Source organism: Mustela lutreola, chromosome 16 (assembly GCF_030435805.1).
Source record: "Mustela lutreola isolate mMusLut2 chromosome 16, mMusLut2.pri, whole genome shotgun sequence".
Taxonomy (NCBI): Eukaryota; Metazoa; Chordata; class Mammalia; order Carnivora; family Mustelidae; genus Mustela; species Mustela lutreola.
Window position 1 is genome coordinate 12,605,513 of NC_081305.1, and position 22,339 is coordinate 12,627,851.

Below are 22,339 nucleotides of genomic sequence, written 5' to 3' on the forward strand. Positions count from 1 at the left end.
GGGCCTCAGGGGCTCGCTCCCTTCCCCTGCCTTGCCCATAGAGCCTCACACCCTTTGGCTGCTGCTTTACCCGCACAGCTGAAGGACTCAGCACAGGCCCACGGAGACTTTCATTTCCTCCTGACTCTGGTTCTAGTTCACCATCAGCATCAAAGGCCTGGTATTTTGTCTTTAACTGAGCTTGGGTGGGAATGAGGCTGGAGGGAACTTCACTTACAGGTCAGGGGAGATTCAAAGTTCTACTAACGTCCCTTTCAACCCAAAGAAAGCCTAAAAAGAAGGAAGGAGGAGTAGGGGTGGAGCCGTGGGGATGAAAGGAGAAGGGGACATCTCCGACTCATGTCCCTGTCCCCTCACTTGTGCCTCCTTCCACGACCACCTCCCATCCTCCCTTCTTCACCGGCCTTCCAAATTCCCTTGAGCCATACAAATAAGTAACTTGATTTTTCCTCACCAGAACAGCTCCCCCTAGACCAATTAGCTATTTGCACTTTTTGCTGATTTTCTTCCTCAGAAGGCTACTGACCGGGCATCTGGGTGGCTCAGTCATTAAGCTTCTGCCTTCAGCTCAGGTCATGATCCCAGAGTCCTGGGGTCGAGGCCCACGTCATGCTCCCTGCTCCACTGGAAGCCTGCTTCTCCTTCTAACACTCCCCCTGCTTGTGTTCCCTCTCTTGCTAGGTCTCCCTCTGTCAAATAAAATCTTTAGAATCTTTAAAAAAATAAATAAATATAAAAGGAAGGCTACTGACCTGGTGAGGCTGGGAGGCTGTTGCCTTATGGTGGTGCTAGGACTTGACAGCTGAAGGATTCCAGGAAGGGCAGGGCAGGACCAGGACTGCTCTCTGGGGTCCGTATGTCATGCCACAACAGCTCGGGGCGCCCTGCTCTTTCTCAGGCCCTGCTGCTTTTCTGGGAGCAGGAAAAGCTCCACGTTTCAGTGGAGCCACTTTCAGGGTCCCTCTGGGATGCTTCCTACCCTGATCCTATGGAGGAAGAGAAGGAGAAGAGAGACCCTAATGGGCAAAGATAATAACCCAGGAAGAGATGAAAAACAGAGGACTATGGGACAGAGAACAAAGCCCCTCAGGGCTGCAGACTGACTGACTCTGGCTTCCTTCTCACCTCAGCAGCCAGGAAATCGCTTACCCTCCCTGGGCTTCCTCACTTGCACAGTCACATCCCCCTAAAGGAAAAAGCTGGGTTGAGGATGTTTGTAGCATTCAATATCAAAACTGGGGGTTTTTTTGTTTGTTTGTTTTAATATTACTATACACAAATAAAAATTTATCATTGTTATCAAAACTAAAATTACATTTTTCTCTAAATATCCCTTGTCTTTGGTTCACCTTATTATCCACAGTACTATGCACTGTATTTATAGATGGCAAAAGATCACATGTATTTGAAAGCCAATAGTTGGGACTGAGGGAAATAGTCTTCTTGACTCCAGGAAGATGACCATCTTTCGGAGAATCCGGGGGGATAAGCTGTGGCAACAGCTTGCTCAGCCCCAGCCCCAGAGAGGACCCTGATCCTTCCCTCCCATTCCCGTAAGAAAAAATTTCCTCAGTTCTCAGCTAGCAAGTTGGGGTGGCCCGAAGCCCAGCCTATGCCCCAGAGCCTTAGAGGAGATCTGTAATGGCAACATGAAGTCTCCACTGACAATATGTTGTAATTATGATAATGATTCATAAATCAGCACCAAGAAGTACTCTAGAATGGCTGGTTAGGGACACACGCAGGCATCCCTGGGGAACACAGCATAACTGGAGGAAAAGCCTGCTCTCCCCAGATAGCAAATTTAGACCCTCTCTTTCCAGAATGTCACTTAGAGATGTCTGCCCTAATAGCTAGCAAGAACTTATTGTTAACAAGCATTCTGAGCAGAAAGGGAGGAAAACTCAAAAATCCAGGTCCCCAGAGAGGTGAGCTGGGCCCTTAAAGTTGCTAAGGGCTCAGGTTTGCAAAACACAGTGTAGGGAAGCTGGGATATGGAACGGAGGGTAGAGAAGGGGAAGGCAGGCTCATGGGCGGAGAGAAGAGATGCAGGTGTGCTCAGCGTTGGCCACAAAGTCGAGGTGCTTTCAGGATATGCAGGGGTCCTGTGGCTTTGGGGCCCCACGTCCTCAGGGCTGAGGCCCCAACCTTAGGCAGAGTGGAGTCAGGAGTAATGAGCTCACCAAGGCTCCAGGTGTGCCATCGGCATCCCGTCCACAGCTCCTTCAAAGCAGGGGCGCATCGCCTTCTCCTGCAAACTCTTCCTCCTCCTGACTTCCCCACGTCAGCTAAAGGGACCAACCTCATCACACGGGCACTGAAATGTCAAACCCCAGCCGACCAAGTGTCTGTTCCGCAAGATGATAGCTACTTTGGCAATCTCTCTAGAATCAGTCTCTTCTTTTCCATGTCTGCTGCCAAATTCCAGCTTTTCACTATATCTCACCTGGACCCTATCTGCCCGGTTTCCTGTTTCCTCCTCCCCTTATGACCAGCTATATATATCCTGCTCCCAGTCTGCCCTTTGCCTGCTCAAGAACTTGTCAGAACTAAGTGCTCCGTTTGCCACCTGCCAAGTCAAGTCCTTGTCTAGTGGCTTTCTGGACTGCTCTCTTGCAGTGCCCAGTTCCTCTTCTTCTGGGGACTTGAAATTTTCGATACAGTCTGGGTGCACTGCCTACCATGCCCCCAGCCCGCCCTGCTAGGCTGGGCCAACCAGACATCTCCTCCCTGGGATGTGCATCCCGAGCCCTGGTGACAAAATTACAGAACAGGGCTGCAGCAGATTTATCCTGGTGGTAGCGCTACCTTGAAGTCAGCTGGCCTTTGGTTCCTGCCGTACCCACTCTGAGACCCTGGAGGGGACGTGGGTGTTGAGTCATCTCTCTGATTCTGGGAGTCCCCACAATCTTCTGAGGAAGTCCTTTCCTGCCAAAATCAGCCAAGCTGTTGCTTGTAACCAAAGGAGATTTTCTTAGTACTTTCTGACATACATTTCCTACGTTCTAGCCAAAAGGGAAAACTCCCTATAAAGGCTACGATGGCCTCCCTCAGCACCCGTTGGCCCCTCTCCAGCCCCCAGGCACTGCTGAAGCTCTACCTGCCCCTTCAGAGCCCAAAGGCCTCTTCTGAACCCTCTATGGGGATGGCTTCGGCTTCCTTTAAAGCAACAAGCCACTAGCTGTCCCTTCTGCCTTCTTCCACTGTAGACATTAGGGTACCTGCCTTAGCCCCCTCCTAAGGGACAATGACTTGGTCATTATTCCCTCCACAACACCCACTCCAGGAACCCAGCATAGCTTCAGGTTCAGTAAAATTCACCAGACTCTGCGGGAAGACAACCCAAAGGACAATTACAGGCTCACTGGGCAAAACAGACAGTGAGTGACAAAGAATGTGGAGTGTGTCATCAGAAAGACTGGAGTCTCAATTCCGGCTTCTCCACTTACTGAACCATCTGAGTTCAGGGAAGTCTCGTAATTTCTGTAGGTCTCAGTACTTTGTCTATGAGGTAGTGACAATAATGCCAAACTCTCAATGTGAGGGCAGTTAGGATGACGCCTAGCTAGCAGTAAGCACACAGTTAACACCAGCCATTATTCTAGCTATTAGTAGCTGGTTTGACAGATGCTCTATCAAAAAACAAAAACGAAACAGATGCTCTATCAGAGGGCTGGAATCAGGAGTCCCAGGGTTTACTAGGTAACCCCACCTGGATCTGGATTTGCCTTAAAAACCATAGTAGAAAATCCTTCACAAAGTAAAAAGCACAATGGAAGTGGGATTCCTCCCACTTTTCTAAATTTCAGAGATTCCCAGGCGTCCTGCCCAGGGCACGACCATGGCAGGACTTCACCTTGCAAATACTCCAACCTGCTCAGTCTGAGAGACAAAGTCAGGGCAAATGATGGTGTGGTTCCGCGTCTGCTTCCTCATGTCCACACAGCCATCCCTTTTCCAAAGCTTGAGTTCCTAAATGTCCTGCTTTCGTGGGGCCTTCCTTCAAATAACCAAGGGATAGTGTCTGCCATGTGGTTACAGTGGGACTGGGAGCTCAGGCACTGCAAGTCACCCCTACCATTAACCTAGTCAACACTGCGCAGCATCAGAATGAAAGGCAAAGGCCAATTCAGTGTAGCAGCCAGAACAAGCCTGGGTTGGGGAAGCAAGGCAGAAGTCCCTCTTAAGACTTCTATCTGCCTGGATTCATCTCCTAAGCAACTGTGACAGCCCAAACCAGTGGTTCTCAAAGTGTTCTCTCTGAGGAGCTGAGCAGAAATGCAAATTCTAGGCCCCACCCAGACTGACTGAATCAGAAAACTCTGGGAGTGGGGCCCAGCAATCTGTGCCTTAAACAGCTCTGGGGGTGGGGGGGTGCAGTCTGACGCCAGCTCAAATATGAGGAACCTTGTCCTAAACCTTTCATGGCATGATCCTCTGCTTTAACTCAAACATTTGCTGAATGCTATGTACCAAGGATCGAGCCGGGTGATGGTATTCCAGAAATGAGGACACATGTGAAGAAATTCCACAGTTTAATGGGGAAATACACAAATACACTAGGCAGGAGGTGGCATGAAAGAAGTCGAGGGAATCACTTTCCACCCCTCTCCCTCAGACTCCTACCCCTCAGACCTTCTCTTGCCATGGCTGGGAAAAGAGAACCCCAGTTCTGAAAACCTGGAAACCCACCCCCAATGCTGCTATCCTGGACTCTTCCACCTCGGGTAGCTTTCTCAACAGGAGTGATCCTTGCCCAGAGGCATGTCTCAGGTCCAGAAGCTTGACATGTCGGGATACGCTCCCACAAGGCCACACCCAGTGGTTCTTAGGGACTTGGAAAATGGCTCTATTGGAGGTTTGGGCTCAGAAAGTTCCTGGAGGGCCATGAACATGCCACAGCACATCACAACAATGCATTCCTGGGCAGGGTCACTCCCCCAGGCCCCTGGCAAGCTTGCACACGAGTGTGCAGATGCAGATAAAAACACACAGACAGTTGGCCCCCTGGCCTCTCTTCCTCTAATCTCAAGTTACAAGGTTAAAGGCATCCTATTCGAAAGCCAAAGGGGAGGGATCAAAGAGGGACTGCTGAAGCAGCTAGCCATCTGGTTCAGATCAAGACTGCTCATTCAGGACCCCAGCAGACTCCCTGATGGCTCACAGGTTTCCCTCCCTCCCCCAAATTCCCACAGGGAAACTGAAGACTGGGCTGGAAAGGGGTGACCCAAAGGCAAATCTGCCAAAGGAAGACTAGAAAACAAAAACCTGAATTAGGCAAATCTGTACCACCTCTCTGAGCCCTGGTTCCCAGTTCCCTTCAGATCCTGAACACCACGACTAAACCCGAGATTACCGCCTACAGACACTGTGCCTTCCTCCACAAAGCACTCGGGGCACATACGCAGGCATCCTTCCTCGAACCAGCAACCCCTTCCAAAGTTAGCAGCAGAATCTCGATAAGTTTTAGGGGTGTGGTCTCCCACACTCCTCTTATGCCACCATCTCTACCAAGGTAGGAGGTTCCCTCCATCTCAGAGGGACTTCAGAGCCCACCAGGCATAATAAGAGAAAGGAATATCCAACTGGTGTCTAGGCAATTGTCCCAAAGACAAGGTAGGAGTGTGAGTTACCCTGCAAGGAAGGACTGTTTCCCAGAGACCCCAGAGTGCCCCGAAGTCCCCTCAGAGGCTTTGTTTGGAAGAGGCAGCCACTCCCTTTCTGCCACCAGCACTTCTCTTCCCCCTTTCCCCCAATGCCTTAGACTCTGTTCTTCAGTGCTTTATGCAACTGTAAAGCAAGAGACAAGATGGGAGATGGATGCAGTTGGCAAGAACAGAAACTGAAAGGCTAACTTGAGCAAAGAAGCAATGGGTGGGTGACTCTTCACAGGCAGAGAGGGCCAGAAGTGGGCTACTGGAAGGAGGATGGGGTTAGCAGAAGTGGTAGAAAGCTAAAGGGGAACCTAAAGTAAGCTCAGCCCAGGGATGCATCAGGAGGCTTGGGAAGTCCGGTCCCATTACAGTGGAATGGCTGAAGGGGAAAAAAAAAATGACTTCAATTCCAAAGCATGGGCTCAGGACAGCCCTCATAGGACTAGGGCATGGCCTTGGCCAAGTTCCTGGTTCATGTCATGCCTCAGTTTCTCCAAAGTAGGAAGGAGGTCAAGCTGTTAGGTCTCATCAGAGGGAACTGGGCCATGGGGGTGGCTGGGGGGAGTGCCAAGTAGGGGAAAGAGGAGAGAGGTGCTGATGGTGCAAAGACAGCCTGTGGCCAAGAGAAGCGGGTTAGGGGTCTCCAGGTAGCTCAGAGGCCAAGAGCGCGCAGGGGTTGGGGGTACGAACTAGCCAGTGGACAGTAAGTCGGGACTGGGGCAGCGAGCGCTTCCCAGAGCTGGGGCTGGGGGCTGCCACCAAAGAGTGGAACAGTCGCGCCTCAAGGGCTGGGAGCGGCTCGAGGTGCAGAAGCAGAAGGCGGGGATGGGGATTGAGGCCAAGACAGGCGGACCCGCGCCCCCATGGGGCAACCCAGAGCCCAGACCCCGGGGAAGTTGTCGGGGTGGACCGGGCGGGTCTGGGCCGCTGGGCCGAGCCAGCTGCCGGCGCGTTAAGGGGTTCGGGCAGCAAGGAGCCCGGGGCGCCCCGCATCCCGCCCGCCTTCATCCCGCCCGCGCACCTCAGTCAGCGCCGGGCGCCGCGCGGGCCATGCTCGCCGCTCCTGTCGCCGCCTCCGCCCGTGCAGAAAGCCGCCGCCGCTGGCGGCGTCCGGACCCGTTAGCTCCGCGGTTCCCTCGTCCGTCCGCAGCGGGCCAGTCCCGCCCTTGCCGGCTCTGCCCTCCCGGAGCTGGCCGCCGCCGCCGCCGCCTCAGTCCGGCCCCTCCCCCCACCCCAGCCCGGCTAGAAGGGAAGGGTGGGGGAAGGGGACGACTGCCCCCTCCCCATTCACATCCTCTCTGTCTCTCCCCACCCTCCTCCACCCGCACCCGGGCGGGCATGCTGGGATATGGAGTGCAGCCGGCGCTGGACCGCTAGGGGTGCGCCACATTCAGGACTACAGCTCCCGGAAGACAGCGCGCGCGCTATAGGGATTGTGGACTTTGTAGTTCGTCCGGGATCCGAGGGGGGTTGTCTACCGCGCAGGAGGTGGGGGTCGGCGCGGCGGGGGATGGGAAATCTCCATTCCCAGAAGGCTGGGCTCCCGGCGTTTTGAAACAGAAGGTGTGGGGTTCTGCGGTGCTCCGGGCTCGGGTTGAATACCTGGATCCCGAGGGAGGTGCAAACTGTAGCCCAGGATGCCTCTCAGACGCGTCTGTGGCCAGATGCGGCCGAGTCCGGCTGAAGGGGAAGCCTCCCGGCCCCCGAACAGAGCCTTGGGTACAGTTGCCACTAGCGCTCCCAAAGAGCCATGACCTGAGACCAGTTTGGCTGCGTGCCCGGGCTCTCCAAGCCGGAGGAGCTGTGGTGGGGCCTTTGTGCTCAGGCAAGAGAAGAAGGGGCTCCAGGAGCGTCGTGGGCGTGGGGCTTTCCCCACCCGGGAAAGAGGAGCCGAGAGACTGTGGGTTTCCCGGAGCACCTCGTTCAGCCTCACTCTCTTTTGTCAGATGCTCTTAGCTCCCTCCCTACTGTTTAGGGTAAGGCGCACAGGTTTTAAATATTTTTTCCATGTCTTCTCTTAGCAGGGACCTTCCCCAACTTCCAAACCTAACTCAAACCCTTCGAGAAGCTCCAGGTCGACTGCACTTTCGTCCTCCAAGCTTCATCTCCTCTGGCAGAGCGGAAGCCTGTAGGTCAGTGGTTCTCAAACTTTGGCGTGTTATCAGATTCTCCTGGAGAGCTTGCTCAAATACAGCTGGCTCCCCACTCGAGGTTTCTGTTTCATTAACTCTAAGGTGTGCCTGGGAATTTGCATTTCTAGCAACATCCCACGTGAGGCTGCTGGCTGCTGGTCTGGGGAAGCACTTTGAGAACTGCTACTGTTGCTGTTTGTTAGTTCTGACTTTGTCCTTCAAGGATGGGTCTGCTGTGGAATATTAGTCTCAGAAAAACCAGGCCGCCTAAGGCAGGATTCTAACGTAGTTTAGCACAGGAGTGCTCTTTTTAATTGTAATAAATAAACAAATCAGTTCATCCTGGAAAGAAAAATAGGGTGTGGGCCATCTGATTGAAAGGTGTTCCTGATCCTAGCCCGTGGTGTTTTCTCTAAAGCTGGGGAGGTTTTCTGGTGGTAACTGCCCCTCTCCTCCATGTATGTAAGCCAAGGAGTGTGATCTCAAATGGGGAGTACAGTGAGCTCAGTAGAATCCACTCCCACTGGGTGGGCTACAACCTAAAACAGGTTGGGGAGGCACCTGGGTGGCTCAGTTGGTTAAGCATCTGACTTCAGCTTTGGTTATGATCTCAAGGTCCTGGGATTGAGCCCCATATTGGACTCCCTGCTCAGTGGGGGGTCAGCTTGTCTCCGCCCCCACCTTTTTTTTTTTTAACCTCTCTCTCTCTCAAATAAATAAAATCTTTAAAAAATTAAATAAATAAAAATGAAACAGGTTGGGGTGGTGAAAGATGGGAAGGTGGCTTCCTGACCTCTCAGGTAGGCTCTCCTTGACCTTGTAGTTCTGGGAACTACAAACCCCTGAAGACAACACTTGGTGACCATCACCCTCAGACACAATCCTAGACTCTACGAGCTGTAAGGTGACAAAGATTCACTGCTTGACCGAACTTCAGCCAGGCTGGTCTGAGCTCTCTTCTTCCATAAGCCTCAAGCTTGGTCTATAAAAACTACACTCCTCAACACAAACGATTTCATTCATCCTCCACCCTGCACAGTAAAGACTTAAACACAGTAACATAGTTTCTAACACCTCAAAGCCACATCCCTAGGATGACTATAGCTCCTCTCAAGTGCAGGCCAGCTAAACCTCAAAGCTGCGAAAAGGATTTGTTGTTTGCTGTAGCCAACCCCAGAAGATAGGTGACTACTCCAACTTAAACACTTACTACAAAGGGCTTGCAACTGTGACTCCTTCCTCTGTCCTTTTGAGATGTATATGTAGCTTCTACAGCTCCGGAGTGCCTTTCCCCAGGACCTGAAAGCCCTTCCTTTGAAATGTAATCATCAGGAAGGGTAGGGCCTGGGTCTCCCAGCCTCCGTGGGAGGATTGCATCCTAACTTCCTAACAGATAGTAGGCCTAATAATTTACACCCACCAATCCTTCGTCATTTTTCACTTCCCTGACTCCAGAGCTACTCTCACCTCCCTCCGTACTCCCTCATTCTCTCTTTAAAATGTGTCACCTTAGGGCGCCTGTGTGGCTCAGTGGGTTAAAGCCTCTGCCTTCGGCTCAGGTCGTGATCTCAGGGTCCTGGGATCCAGCCTCACATCGGGTTCTCTGCTCAGTGGGGAGCCTGCTTCCTCCTCTCTCTCTCTCTGCCTGCCTCTCTGCTTACTTGTGATCTCCCTCTGTCAAATAAATAAATAAAATCTTAAAAAAATTAAAATAAAATATGTCACCTCTACAAACTGAAACTGAATTCAGTTCACACTGGACCCCTTCATTATTGCAGTAGTATATTCCTGGTTAAAATCTGGCGTAACACTTTGGTGTCTGGCTTTGTTTATCTTTGACAAAAGGGGTGGGTACACTGAGTCCTCAGGGCCCAGATTCTAGTGTTCCACCCTTCCACTGAGGGCCAAAAGGGTGAGTTACTCTCAGGTCCTTGGGCAAGTAGCCAAGTGGCCACCAGAGGCGTTGGACCTTGACTAAAGTTAACTCTGGGATGCTTTTCTGCTTTTAGGTTTGTGTCTCCATCACAGGCCAGTGGCAGCTAAGTCATCCACATGCAACCCGGTGCTCTTTCCATAAAACGAGCTGCCAGGCCTTTCCTAAAGGGGCTTGACCTCTGCACCTGAGTCACGTGCCATGACAACATTCCCTCGCATGCAGAAGGTTCATGAATTTTTGAATTTACACTCGTCTCCCGAATCTCTGTTGGCAGATGGTTCAGGGAGAACTAAGATGCCCTTTCACGGACAGGGCAAAGAGACCTTCTTTCTACCTCAGCTCCAACAGAGACCCTTATCATCACCCTTACCACTTCCCACTTAGATGTCACATTGCTTCACCCTTTTACCCTTGCTGGTTCTGTTTTCCCATGCCCTCCACCCATCCAAATTCTGCCTGTCTGAAGTCTACCTTGAGTTTTCCTCCCTCCAGAAGGTTCTCCCCAACTGCCTCAGGGTAGCATTTGGATTTGAATCATTCTTTGACACCCAAGCGCCCCCAAAGACCTCATTTTTTAGAGCTGTTGTAAAGATTGAAAATAATACTATGATCTTAGGTAGGAAGACTATAAAAAATAAATGAAGTTAATCTATAAATTATTGTGATTCCAGTACAAATACTAGCAGGTTGTTTGCTCTTTTTGTTCATTTTTTGGAGATGGGAGAGAGAAGGAGATAAATTGATTTTTAAAAATTATTTGGATAAATAGGAGTGCGAGAGTGGCTCAGTCAGTTACTCATCTGCCTTGGGCTCAGGTCATGATCCCAGGGTCCTGGGATCAAGCCCATGTTGGGCTCCCTGCTCAGTGGGGAGCCTGCTTCTCCTTCTTCCTCTACCTGCCTCTGCCTACTTATGCTCTCTCTGTCAAATAAATAAATAAAATCTTCTGGGGTGCCTGGGTGGCTCAGTGAGTTAAAGCCTCTGCCTCAGGTCATGATCCCAGACTTCTGGGATCGAGCCCTGCATCAGGCTCTCCGCTCAGGAGGAGCCTGCTTCCTCCTCTCTCTCTGCCTGCCTCTCTGCCTACTTATGATCTCTGTCTGTCAAATAAATAATGTTTAAAAAGAAAGATTAAAAAAATCTTTAAAAATTTTTTTTTGGAAAAATAACAAGCAAGAGTAGTCAGGAAATGTTTAAAAAACTAACAGTAGTAAAGGATGTTAGCCCTCTCAGATAGTCAACATGTTATAAAGTCTACTCTTAAAGGGTATGGTAGATCAATGACACACCTGCCAGTCTAGACGTAAGCTCAAATACTCATAGGAATGAGCTTAAATACCAAAGGGAAATTGGCATGTAGTAAAGATACATTCTTAAATAAGCAGAAGAGAAGGTGAATTACTCTATAATGATGCAGGGACAATTGGGGAACCATTTGCTAAAAAATTAAGTCAACAGTGACTAAATTAGTGGATTGAAGTAAAAATCACCAATGCTTCTCAGTGTCATGTAAAACAAAGACAACCATACTTCATCCATAGAAGTAAGACACTCTGGGGACGCCTGGGTGGCTCAGTTGGTTAAGCAGCTGCCTTCGGCTCAGGTCATGATCCCAGCGTCCTGGGATCGAGTCCCACATCAGGCTCCTTGCTCCGCAGGGAGCCTGCTTCTCCCTCTGACTCTGCCTTCCACTCTGTCTGCCTGTGCTCGCTCTCGCTCGCTCTCTCTGACAAATAAATAAAATCTTTAAAAAAAAAAAAAAAAGAAGTAAGACACTCTGAAAGTAGTGTTGAAGACAGAAATCACCCCAAAGCTAACAACACCAATATACAGAATATGCTGGTATCAGAGGACCAGGTTATTTGAAACCATGTAAGATACAATCAAAATGCAGTGAGAAACCAAACAGGACAAATGACCCCGTTTCTTCAATGAATACCTTTTAAATTAAAAAATATATGTATATATAGAAGAGAATCTGTAAATTTTAAAATTTTAAATTGGCCCTGTCAGCCAATCACAATGTATGGACTTTATTCAAACAACAAAAAAAGTTGTTTTACAATAGGGGAAATTTGGGGAACCTGGGTGGCTTTGTTGGCTAGTCATGGCTCAGGTCGTGATCCCAGGGCATGGTATGGAGCAAGTCAGGCTCCTTGCTCAGTGGGGAGCTTGCTTCTTTCTCCCTCTCCCTCTGCCTGCTGCTCCCCCTGCTTGGGCTCTCTGTCAAATAAATGGATGAAATCATTTTTAAAAAGGAGGGGAGACTTGAACACTGACCATTGGATATTAAGTGATTGCTGTTAATTTTAAGTGTGCTCATGTTGTTGTGGTTAGTTTTTTGTCTAAGAGACCTCATTTAATAATATATACTGAAATCCTGAAATCCTATTTATGGAATGATAAGATGTCTGGGGTTTGCTTCAAAATAATTCAGGGTTGGATGAAGGTAAAGATACAAGTTTGACTGGATTGATCATTGTTGGAGTAGGGGGGGAATGATGGTTACTTGGGGTTCATTATAATATTTTTTCTACTTTTGCATGTGTTTGAAGTTTTCCATAATAAAATGGTTTAAACCTTTTTCAGTGACATCTCCACCTCATACCTCGCTAAAAACCATCACCAACACCACCACCAAAAACCAAGTTAATAGAAAATGGGAGACATTTTTGGAATTTATATTAAAAGGTGAAGAGCTGGGGTGCCTGGGTGGCTCAGGTCATGATCTCAGGGTCCTGGGATCCCAAAGCTCTGCCTTTGGCTCAGGTCATGATCTCAGGGTCCTGGGATCGAGCCCCACATCAGGGTTTCTGCTCAGTGGGGAGCCTGCTTCCCCCTTCTCTCTGCCTGCCTCTCTGCCTACTTGTGATCTCTGTCTGTCAAATAAATAAAGTTAAAAAAAAAAAAAAAAGGTGAAGCACCAATATAAGATGCTTTTGTAAATCAGTAAGAAGACCAAGAACCCAATAGGAAATGTAAAAATTATATAAACAGTTCACAAAAGAAGGAAACACAATGGCTCTGATATGAAAGATGCAGAGCTTCTGTTTTTAAGAAAAAATTGTAGTAAAATACACATAGCATGAACTTTACCACCTTAACCATTTTTTTTTTAAATAAATGAAAGGTAACTGTTTATTACTGAAGAGAAAAACGTATACAAGAAAATCTAGATTCATTTTCCTCATGCACTACTTTTGTAATAAAGTTCTGGATAATCAACTTTGAAGATATTTACAAGGATAAATTTTTCTTAACGCATGACCATTTACTGTATGATGGACATTTTTTCATAGAAATCAAATATGGAAACAGAATATATTCTTATAGTTTACAAGAAGCTTAGAACATTGTATTAACAAGATGATATATTTTACTGCAAAATATTATAAAAGTGATGCAATTTTGTGGCTCATATGTTTAATTACTTAATTTGAACAGGGGAATTAAAAACCAACAAGACAGGCCTGGCTTTGAAGATTTTTTGTATTCAATTCGTTCTACTTTCACATCATCTCCAATTAGCTGATACACATAAGTGACAACTATAGAAGCCTGGATGTCCATCAACACAAATGAAGGAATAATGTTTGCTTCCAAGGCATTATATGCTCCAGTGGCAGAACCTGGGTTAATGTAGAATTTATTCTCATGCTCAAATGCTTCAAATTTGTGTGTGTGTCCCGAGATAAGAATGTCCACATCAAACTGCCTCTGCAAGAGGGCTAAGCTGGCCATATCTCCCCAAGGAATAACTTGATGCCCATGGATCAAAACAATTTTGAACTGCCCAACAGTCACAACTTTCTGTTCTGGATAATTCAGATTCTCATCGAAGTCTCCTCTCACAATATGAACATCACCGGCCAGCGTCTTGAGATAGTCATAACTCTCTTTGGTGCAAAGGTTTCCAGTACAGAGAATGTGCTGAATCTTTCCTGGCACCAGCAGTTTTTTGAATTTAGCCGGCAAACTGTTGCACTGGTGTGGGATGTGCAGGTCTCCTAATACCAACACCAATCCGTGCCCAGCCATCCTGTCACTGGGCTCCGCTCAGTTACCAGCACCGCCACTGCCTTCTTCCTCGGGCTCCTCAGCGACCCCACCTATTTTAAAAAGATTTTTTAATTTATTAATTTGACAGAGGGAGAGAGAGACAGAGAGAAAGGGAGCACAAGCAGGGGGAGTGGGAGAGGGAGAAGCAGGTTTCCCACTGAGCAGGGAGCCTGATGGGAGCTCTATCCCAGAACCCTGGGATCATGACCTGAGCCAAAAGCAGACACTTAACAAGTGAGCCACCCAGGCTCCCACTGCCTTAACCATTTTTAAGTGCACAGTTCAGTGACATTAAGTACGTTCACAGTGTTGTGCCCCCATCACCACCACTCATCCACAGAGCTCTTTTCATCTTGCAAAACTGAAAAGTTCTGTACCCCTTAAACAATGACTCCTCACATTTTCCCCTCCCCCCAGTTCCTGACAACCACCATTCTACTTTCCATCTCTATAAATTTGACTATGAAGTCATATCAGCATGAGGACAGTATTTGTCCTTCTGTGTCTGGTTTGTTTCACTTAGCATAATGTCCTCAATGTTCATCCACATTGTAGCATGTGTCAGGACTTCCTTCCTCTTTCAGGCAGGATAATATTCTATTGTGTGTATGTTCCACATTGTATCCATTTATTTATCATTTGACACTTGGGTTGCTTCCATCTTTTGGCGTTTGCAAATAAAGCTGCTATGAATATGGGTATAGAAATCTCTCTTTAAGTCCCTGCTTTCGGTTCCTTTTTTTTTTTTTTTTAATTTATTCATTTATTTGACAGAGAGAGATCACAAGTAGGCAGAGAGGCAGGCATAGAGAGAGGGGGAAGCAGGCTCCCCGCCGAGCAGAGAGCCTGATGCGGGGCTCAATCCCAGGACCCCAAGACCATGACCTCAACTGAAGGCAGAGGCTTAACCCACCGAGCCACCCAGGCCCCCCCTTGCTTTCAGTTCTTTTGGGTATATACCCAACAGTGGAATTGCTGTATCATATAACAATTCTGTTTTTAATTTTTGAGGAACCATCATAGTATTTTCCATAATGGGTGTATTGTTTTATATTTCCCCAGCAGTGACGAGGGTTTCCGTTTTTCCACATCCTCGCCAACCGTTATTTTCTGAGCTTCATGCTGAATAAATAAATGCAAATTAAAACCACACTGAAATATCATTTTTCACCTATCAGATTGGCAAAGACCAAATAGCTTGATAACTATCTTGGCAAGAGTGTGGGGAACAGGATTCGTGTATGCTGTGAGTGTGACTGGAAACTGGTACAGCCTCTAAGAAGAGTAACTTAGTAATATCTTCAAATTCCACATGCACACACCATTTGACCCAGCAATTTGTAAGAAAGTATCCTATTTACACATTTTCTTAGTTGCATACAGGGATGGCTATTTGTTACAACACCATGTGAGCAAAGATTAAAAGTGATCTGTATGTTGTGGCACCTGGATGGCTCAGTTGCTTAAGCATCCGACTCTTGGTTTCAGCTCAGGTCATCATCTCAGGGTCCTGGGATCGAGCCCCAGTTTGGGCTCCATGCTTGAGATTCTCTCTCCCTCTTCCTTTGCCCCTTCCCCCCACTCATTCTCTCACAAACAAATGAATAAATAAATATTCATGATCTAAATTAAGGAGTCAACTGATGGTGTCTTTTGTTATCATTAGCTCAGTGGATAAGAAACTATTGGAGAGCAGGGGACTGGCTTTTGTAGGTCAAAACAGACCTTCAAGAAATATTGATTAAATTAATGAAATTATTTCTTAGTCTCTGGCAGAACTGAATTGGCAGGCAGCTCAAGGAGGTTAAGTGGCTTGTCTAAGGTCATTCATATATAATATGTATTACCTATTCCTTATGTGCAAAGCACGATGGAAGGCACTATGAAATTGAAAAATCGCACCCTACCTTCTAAGAGATTGAGATCTAGCAAAGCAATCCGGCACACCATTAAAAATATCAAGGTTTTGGTGTTTGTTTTTTTTTTTTTAAGATTTTATTTTAATCTCCACACCCGATGTGGGGTTCAAACTCCCAACCCTGAGACCAAGAGTCATACACGCTGACTGCATTAGCCAGGGACCCCCAAAATACCAAGTTTTTTTTTAATGGTCCTTTCAGTTATAGCAATGGAAACCATTATTCCGGTGGATAAATTGAGGTACAGATCAGAGAAGTAGTTTCTCAAAAAAGCCATATGAAACAGCAGAACAAAGATGCTGACTAAAATAGAAGTCATCATTCCATTTGTGCCCATCCTTAGTGCCCTGGGGGATCATTTCAGGGGAACCATTTCCCACCAGTGTTCCATGCACTGGATCAGCCTTCTCAAAGGTGTGCAGGTTGCTCCTATAAAAAGGATTCCCTGGTGGCGCCTGGGGTGGCTCAGTGGGTTAAAGCCTCTTCCTTCAGCTCAGGTCATGATCCCAGGGTCCTGGAATCGAGCCCCATATTGGGCTCTCTGCCCAGAAGGGAGCCTTCCTCTCTCTCTGCCTGCCTCTCTGCCTACTTGTGATCTCTGTCAAATAAATAAATAAAATCTTAAAAAAAAAAAAAAGATTCTCTAACCTGTGTGTGAAATGCTTTATACATGAGTGTAAAGTTATCCATGCATACAGGTGTTTTTTTCCCTACCTTTGTCCATTGAGAAGGCCTGAGAGCAGTGATACCCCATTAGCAACTGAGCTTTTGTGGCTGTCTTTAAACTTAAGGTGAAAATCACAAAACATAAAATTAGCCATTTTGTTATTTTAATTTTAATTTTTTTGGAGGAGGCACCCAGAAATGAACCACTTTATAGCATACAATTCAGTGCATTTAGTACATTCACAATGCTTTGTAACCAATACTTTTATCTAGTTCCAAAACATTTTCATGATCCCAAAAGAAAATCCTGTACCAATTAAGCAACCATGCCTCATGCTCCCTCCCCCAAGCCCCTGGAAACCACTATGTTCCATCCCTATGGATTCACTGTTCTAAATATTTCATATAAATAGAATCATACAAAATACGGTCATTCGTGTCTGACATCTTTCAGTTAGCATAATGTTTCTAAGGTTCACCTATGTTACAGCATGTGTCTATATTTCATTCTTTTATGACCAAATACTACTCTATTGCATAGATATACTATACTTTGTTTATCCAGTATATTGATTTCCTAAAGTTGTGAGAAGAAAATAAGCCTGTCTACCTTTGTTTCGTGGTTTGCAGCAACCCTTGTTAACATCTTACAGAAGCTCTCTTGAAAATACTACACAAGATATTTGTGAATGGTAACAGTCAGGATTTGGGGAAGAAGGTCCACTAAATGATGAAGTACATTTAAAAGCTCTGCAGAAAGGGCTCGTTTTTTAGTCTGTCAAGTCTTTGGTTTAATTTTTTTTTTTTTTTTTTTTAAAGTAGGCTTCACACCCAGCATGGAGCCTAATGCAGGGCTTGAACTCAAGACTGTGAGATGGAGACCTGAGCTGAGATCAAGAGTTGGATTTTTTTTTTTAAGATTTTATTTATTTATTTATTTGACAGGCAGAGATCACAAGGAGGCAGAGCGGCAGGCAGAGAGAGAGAGAGGGAAGCAGGCTCCCCACCGAGCAGAGAACCCAATGCGGGACTCGATCCCAGGACCCCGAGATCATGACCCAAGCCGAAGACAGCGGCTTAGCCCACTGAGCCACCCAGGCACCCTCAAGAGTTGGATATTTTAAAAATTAAAACACTTGGGGTGCCTGGGTGGCTTAGTTGGTTAAGCATTGGACTTTTGCTTTTGGCTGAGGTCATGATCTCAGGGTCATGAGGTTGAGCTGGGCACTGGGCTTCCTGCTCAGAGTGGAGTCTGCTTGAGATTCTCTCTCTCCCTCTGCCCCTCCCCTTCCCCATCTGTGTGCTCCTTCTCTCTCTCTCAAATAAATAAAGAAATCTTATTTTTTAAAGATTTATTTATTTATGTATTTGAGAGAGAGAGAGAGTGTGCGAGCAGGAAAGAGGGGCAGAGGGAGAGGGAGAAGCAGACTCCCCACTGAGCAGGGAGCCCAATGTGGGGCTTAATCCCACGATCCAGAGTTCTTGACCCGAGCCACCCAGGTGCCCCTAAAAACATAATTTTTTAAAACCATACCAGCTGCTTTGTTTTCTCCTTGGAAATCCCAGCACAAGAGTTTAATATCCTCTCTCCATTTTCCTCAACTAGTCCCCATGTCTTCTCTACTCTTCCTGTAGTAAATGCTGTGGGCTACACCCTTTACAGCAATGGTGCACCCGTTCTCCACTTTTCTCAGTTGTTGTGTTGGCAGCTAATTACTCACAGTTTTACTCTTCTCCAGAGAATTGTCCTCAGTCCACATGAACTATTTCATCCAGATGGGCCTGGGAAATTATGCTGCTCCTTTTCCTACCTCCCAGTGGCCCATAGCCTATGAATGACTGATGTGGGGTACAAAGTCCAGCTCCCTTACTTTGGAGAGAGATACACCTCGCGTTGCATTTTATGCCCCAGAGCTCACTGTAGGATCAGACCGAGGCTAGACATCTTTGCTTGGCTTCTAACCCTGCTCTAATCCTGCTTACCTCACCGCCCCAATAAATCCTTTGCACAAGAATCCATGTCTCAGGCTCTACATCTATGGAGCCCAACCTAGGATATCCCTGTGGGTAGTCCTGGCTCCCAGAGGTATTTCCTGCTACGAGCAGCAGGCATGTATCTCATCTGGAGCCCTGCAGATTGCACCTCCTTCAGGAAGCCCTCCTGGACCTGGGCCTTCACACTCCTGCAGCATTTAATAAGGAAATTGGATGCCTATTCTGCCCAGGCACTGTGCTAATCCTTTTGTGTGCATTAGTGCATAATCCTCCCAACAAGCTGATTAGGCAAATACTCTTGTATTCTTACAGATGAAGAAAATAAGGCTCAGAGAGGTTGAGTGTCTTGCTCACTCAGTAAGAAAGTAACAGAAATTAAGGAGCATTTGTCTGATTTCTCACGCTCGTATTTAATCACTATACTCTGTCCTAAATTATAGTATCAGAACTTTTATTTTTGTGGGTCTATCTACCCGAGACAGTGGGACTGTGTATAGAGGTGAGGTACGTGTTGTATGTCTATTGCTGAAAGAGTGTGCTCAGAGCTTCATCTTATTAAAAATATTCTGAGTATCATTGCTACTCACACCGAGGAATTCCAGAGTGCCTTTGGAGCTCCCCCTTCAGTGTGCCTGCCCTAGGAAGTGGGGTGAACCCCTTTGCCTCTGAGCTCCTTGGGGGCACACGGATCTCCGGGAGCCCCTGCCAGAGCTGTAGTTAGAGGCATCCCTGCCTTCCACTCCACTGCAGAGTGGGGATCTGCATTGCTGAGAACAGCAGCAGTGGGAGAAAGCTCATCACTTCCCTGGAGGCTTCCTGGGTTCACAGAAGACAAAGAGCAGGCACTGAAGTCAGGGTTCAGACCTGGGCCAAGTGAAGAGGGGGAACAACTCCAGGGGGAGAAGACAAAGGGAAGGAGAGAGATTTGGGGGAGGAGGTGGGATAGTGGGGGCGGACTAGGGAATTGTTGGTTATTCATTCGTCTGACAAATTATTTTAACCACTCACAATGTCCTAGGCACCGTTCTGGGGACTGAGGATACAATCATGGACAAACCAAAGACCCTGATTTAATGAGGCAACATGAGAAGAACAATAAAAATAATGCTATTAATGATTAATAGGACTCTTTCTGAGCACCTACTATGGAGTCAGGAAGTTATCTTATCCTCACAACAATGTCAGGTATTTGATACTGTTATTAACCTGTTTTACAGATGGTGACAAGGAGAGACAGAGTAGCCAAGTGATTGGCTAAGGTTACATAGAGTTTGAGCAGGGTCCCTCATCTCCTTTGAGATGAATGCCAAGGCCTCTCAGGCTCCCTACTGAGGACAGAAGATTTGGAAAGTACATTCTTGAAAGAAAAATTAAAACAATAGCTACGAAACTCAAGTTCTCCTTGTCCATCTCGATCCCTAGCAGTCTCCATCCTGTTATGAATACTATGTGTCCATATACATTATTTTTTTAAAAGATTTTATTTATTTATTTGAAAGAGATCACAAGTAGGCAGAGAGGCAGGCAGAGGGAGAGGAAGGGAAGCAGGCTCCCTGCTGAGCAGAGAGCCCAATGTGGGACTCGATCCCAGGACCCCGGGATCATGACCTGAGCCGAAGGCAGAGGCTTTAACCCACTGAGCCACCCAGGCGCCCCATATACATTATTTTTGACCCGAGTGTCTTCCTGTCCATATGGTTCTACGTTTTTTCTCCCTACCTTGAACACGGTTCCCTATTGTACACACAGTTCTACTTACTTTCTCATTGCGCATAGTATTCCATGGCATAGATGTACCCTAGAGAATAGAGAAAAAACAATTTTTCTCTATCACAAACAATGCTGCCATTCACAGCTTTTCCAAAAACTCCGCAGATTCTCTTCGTACTGCAGAGTTGCAAAGTTTCTTCTGGAAGGACCCATGTCATCAAATCCACGAAAGCACTAGCCAACTGCCAGTCCAACAGTAGCCGCTTACACTCTGGCAACTACTTTTTTTCCCCCTCAGTGGATTTTATTTTCTTCTGAGAAAAGCAGCTGCCCCAGGTCCTGGCTAGGGGTCTAAACAGACCCCAAACGAGGAACCTCGAGTCCCAGAAAAACGAGCCTGTGTCTTTAAGAAGCGTTCGTTCCTCTGGGAGTTGTAGTTTTGCTGGGCTATGGAGCCCCCTTCTCATCTCACCTCCTTTCTCGATCTGAACTCACACATCCTTTAGGCAAGTGCTGCCCTCGCCAAATCTGTGTACCCATGCAATACAGAGCTCCGAGTCAGTTTTTTGGGGAGGACAAGCCAGGACAAGCGAAGGGGAGAAACTACATTTCCTAGGGTGCACCGCGAGGAGGGTGGGGGCGTTGGGGGGGAACAAGCGACCCGTGTTAAAGAGCCCGCGGCGCCGAACGCCCAGCAGAGGCAGGTATGTCGGTCCGTGTGGGTCCCTGCTTCGCGCGCCCCGGTCCCCCGCCACTGTTTTTCGGCCCACGCTCTCGGACCGGCAGGACCGAGCTTGGCCAGTAGTCTCCAGGTTCCCGATAGGGAAGTGTCCGAGAACTCTGCCAGCGCCCCTGGGCGTCCCCTGGCTGCAGAGTACCTCTGCTACCGGTGGGTCTGGGTTTTTTCAGTGGTACCCCTGGGACCTGGCCAGTATCGGGCACTTGGGGACGCCCGGGAGAGGGAAGGATACGGACCCCAGAGGCCCTTCACCCCTGAGGCAGGTGGGGCGTTGGATGCCAGCGCTGCTGACTGCTTTAAAGCCGTGTTTCCTGCCTTAGTTTACCCCATCTGGGCTCATAATTATGCACAAATCTTGATTACAGGACGTTTGTATAATTTACAAAGTGATTTTACTCCCAGTCAACTTCAGTTTGCCGTTTTATTTTCCAGAAGGCAAGACAGATCCCTTCATGAGCCTGTTTTTGTTTTGTTTTGTTTTTACCTTTCAAGCTCAGAAATGCAAAATCCCTGCCCCAATACTCTTCCAAAAAGCATATATGAAGAGGTTTAATTATTTTGTTCTGTCCCTGGCTCCCCTTCCCTACCCAATTTTGGGATGGGGAAAATTGGCTGAGGACATTAAACTTGGCCTCAGTAGATGAAATGTTATTGAAAGTGGGCAGAATATTGGAATAGAACTCTATTCTTTTCTAACTTTTCTGTAAATGTCAGGTATGACGGGATACACCTTGGCGTTGCACGCACCTGGCCTGCCCGTACTGCTGTGTATGACTGAGCAAACTCTTTCGTCTCTTTCAGCTAGTTTCCTTATCTTTATCGTGTGTGATAAGATCCAATTCATAGGTCTATTGAGTCTTGTGAGCTGATTATGTAATGCCGGTGGTGTTGCAAAAAAAGTGCTCCCTGAACTTTAGCCACTAGTATCATTCCACCTTTTGTGTTACCATAAAATACCCTTTGGGCTGATCTGGTAAAGCATGCTGCTTCACCTAGCTTGATATCCCTAGACCTTCCCTGATTTTTTAATCTTTGGGACATCTTTGACCTGGAGAATATTTCAGAGGTAGTGTTCACTCTCACTGCCTTCAGGGTCAAGTTAAACTCTCTTGTTCCCTTTCCCTCCGGGAGAGAACTACCACTCATTGAGCACCCCCTGGACTCCCATGCCACATTGTTTCCATTTTATTTAATACTGGCAACAGTCCTAGGAGGTTGGTATCTCTGGCTTGCAAGAGATGAGCTAACCTGTTCAAAATCACACAGGAGGAGGCAGGGAGCGATGGAAACAGAGCTCCCAGGACTGATTTTCAGCTTGGGACTGCTCTTCTGACCTAAGGCTCTAGTGGGGTGCAGTCCAGATAGGCCTTCCCTCCTCCCCTCTGGCCATGATCTGTCACCTGTCCATGTCTCCCAGTCATTATGCTGAGATCAAGACTAGGCTCAGATTTTCTGGGTCATTGGACACCCTCCTTGGGACATTTCTTCCTTGCTCCCTTTTCAGCACCTTTGCTTGGGACCAAATGTCA

General features: G+C 47.4%; 2 protein-coding genes and 1 long non-coding RNA gene across 3 annotated transcripts in view; 1 reads left to right on the forward strand and 2 right to left on the reverse strand.

Annotated features, from left to right (window-relative positions):
* Nucleotides 1-6,962, reverse strand: part of LOC131818089 (uncharacterized) — a 32,814-nt gene extending 25,852 nt beyond the window's left edge. The window contains exons 1-2 of the long non-coding RNA XR_009348695.1: nt 6,676-6,962; nt 753-986 (exon numbers count right to left, since the gene is read on the reverse strand). This is a non-coding gene — a long non-coding RNA (uncharacterized LOC131818089). The remainder of the gene's footprint in view (nt 1-752; nt 987-6,675) is intronic.
* A 151-nt stretch (nt 6,963-7,113) lies between these two features.
* The window catches only part of FCSK (fucose kinase), a 33,426-nt gene continuing 18,200 nt past the window's right edge, over nt 7,114-22,339 (forward strand). Inside the window, exons 1-2 of the mRNA XM_059152167.1 lie at nt 7,114-7,217; nt 7,676-7,786. The gene's annotated coding sequence lies outside the window, so the exon portion shown is untranslated. The remainder of the gene's footprint in view (nt 7,218-7,675; nt 7,787-22,339) is intronic.
* Nucleotides 12,830-20,271, reverse strand: LOC131818088 (vacuolar protein sorting-associated protein 29-like). Its single transcript, XM_059152171.1, has 2 exons — nt 20,121-20,271; nt 12,830-13,831 (listed from the first exon to the last, which is right to left on the reverse strand). Exon 2 carries the CDS (start codon nt 13,758-13,760, stop codon nt 13,146-13,148), a length of 615 nt encoding a protein of 204 aa, XP_059008154.1. The 5' UTR covers nt 13,761-13,831; nt 20,121-20,271; the 3' UTR covers nt 12,830-13,145.

What these genes read in the sequence shown, in the direction of transcription:
- LOC131818088 (XM_059152171.1), bottom strand. Translation starts at nt 13,760, where the DNA reads ATGGCTGGGCACGGATTGGTGTTGGTATTAGGAGACCTGCACATCCCA.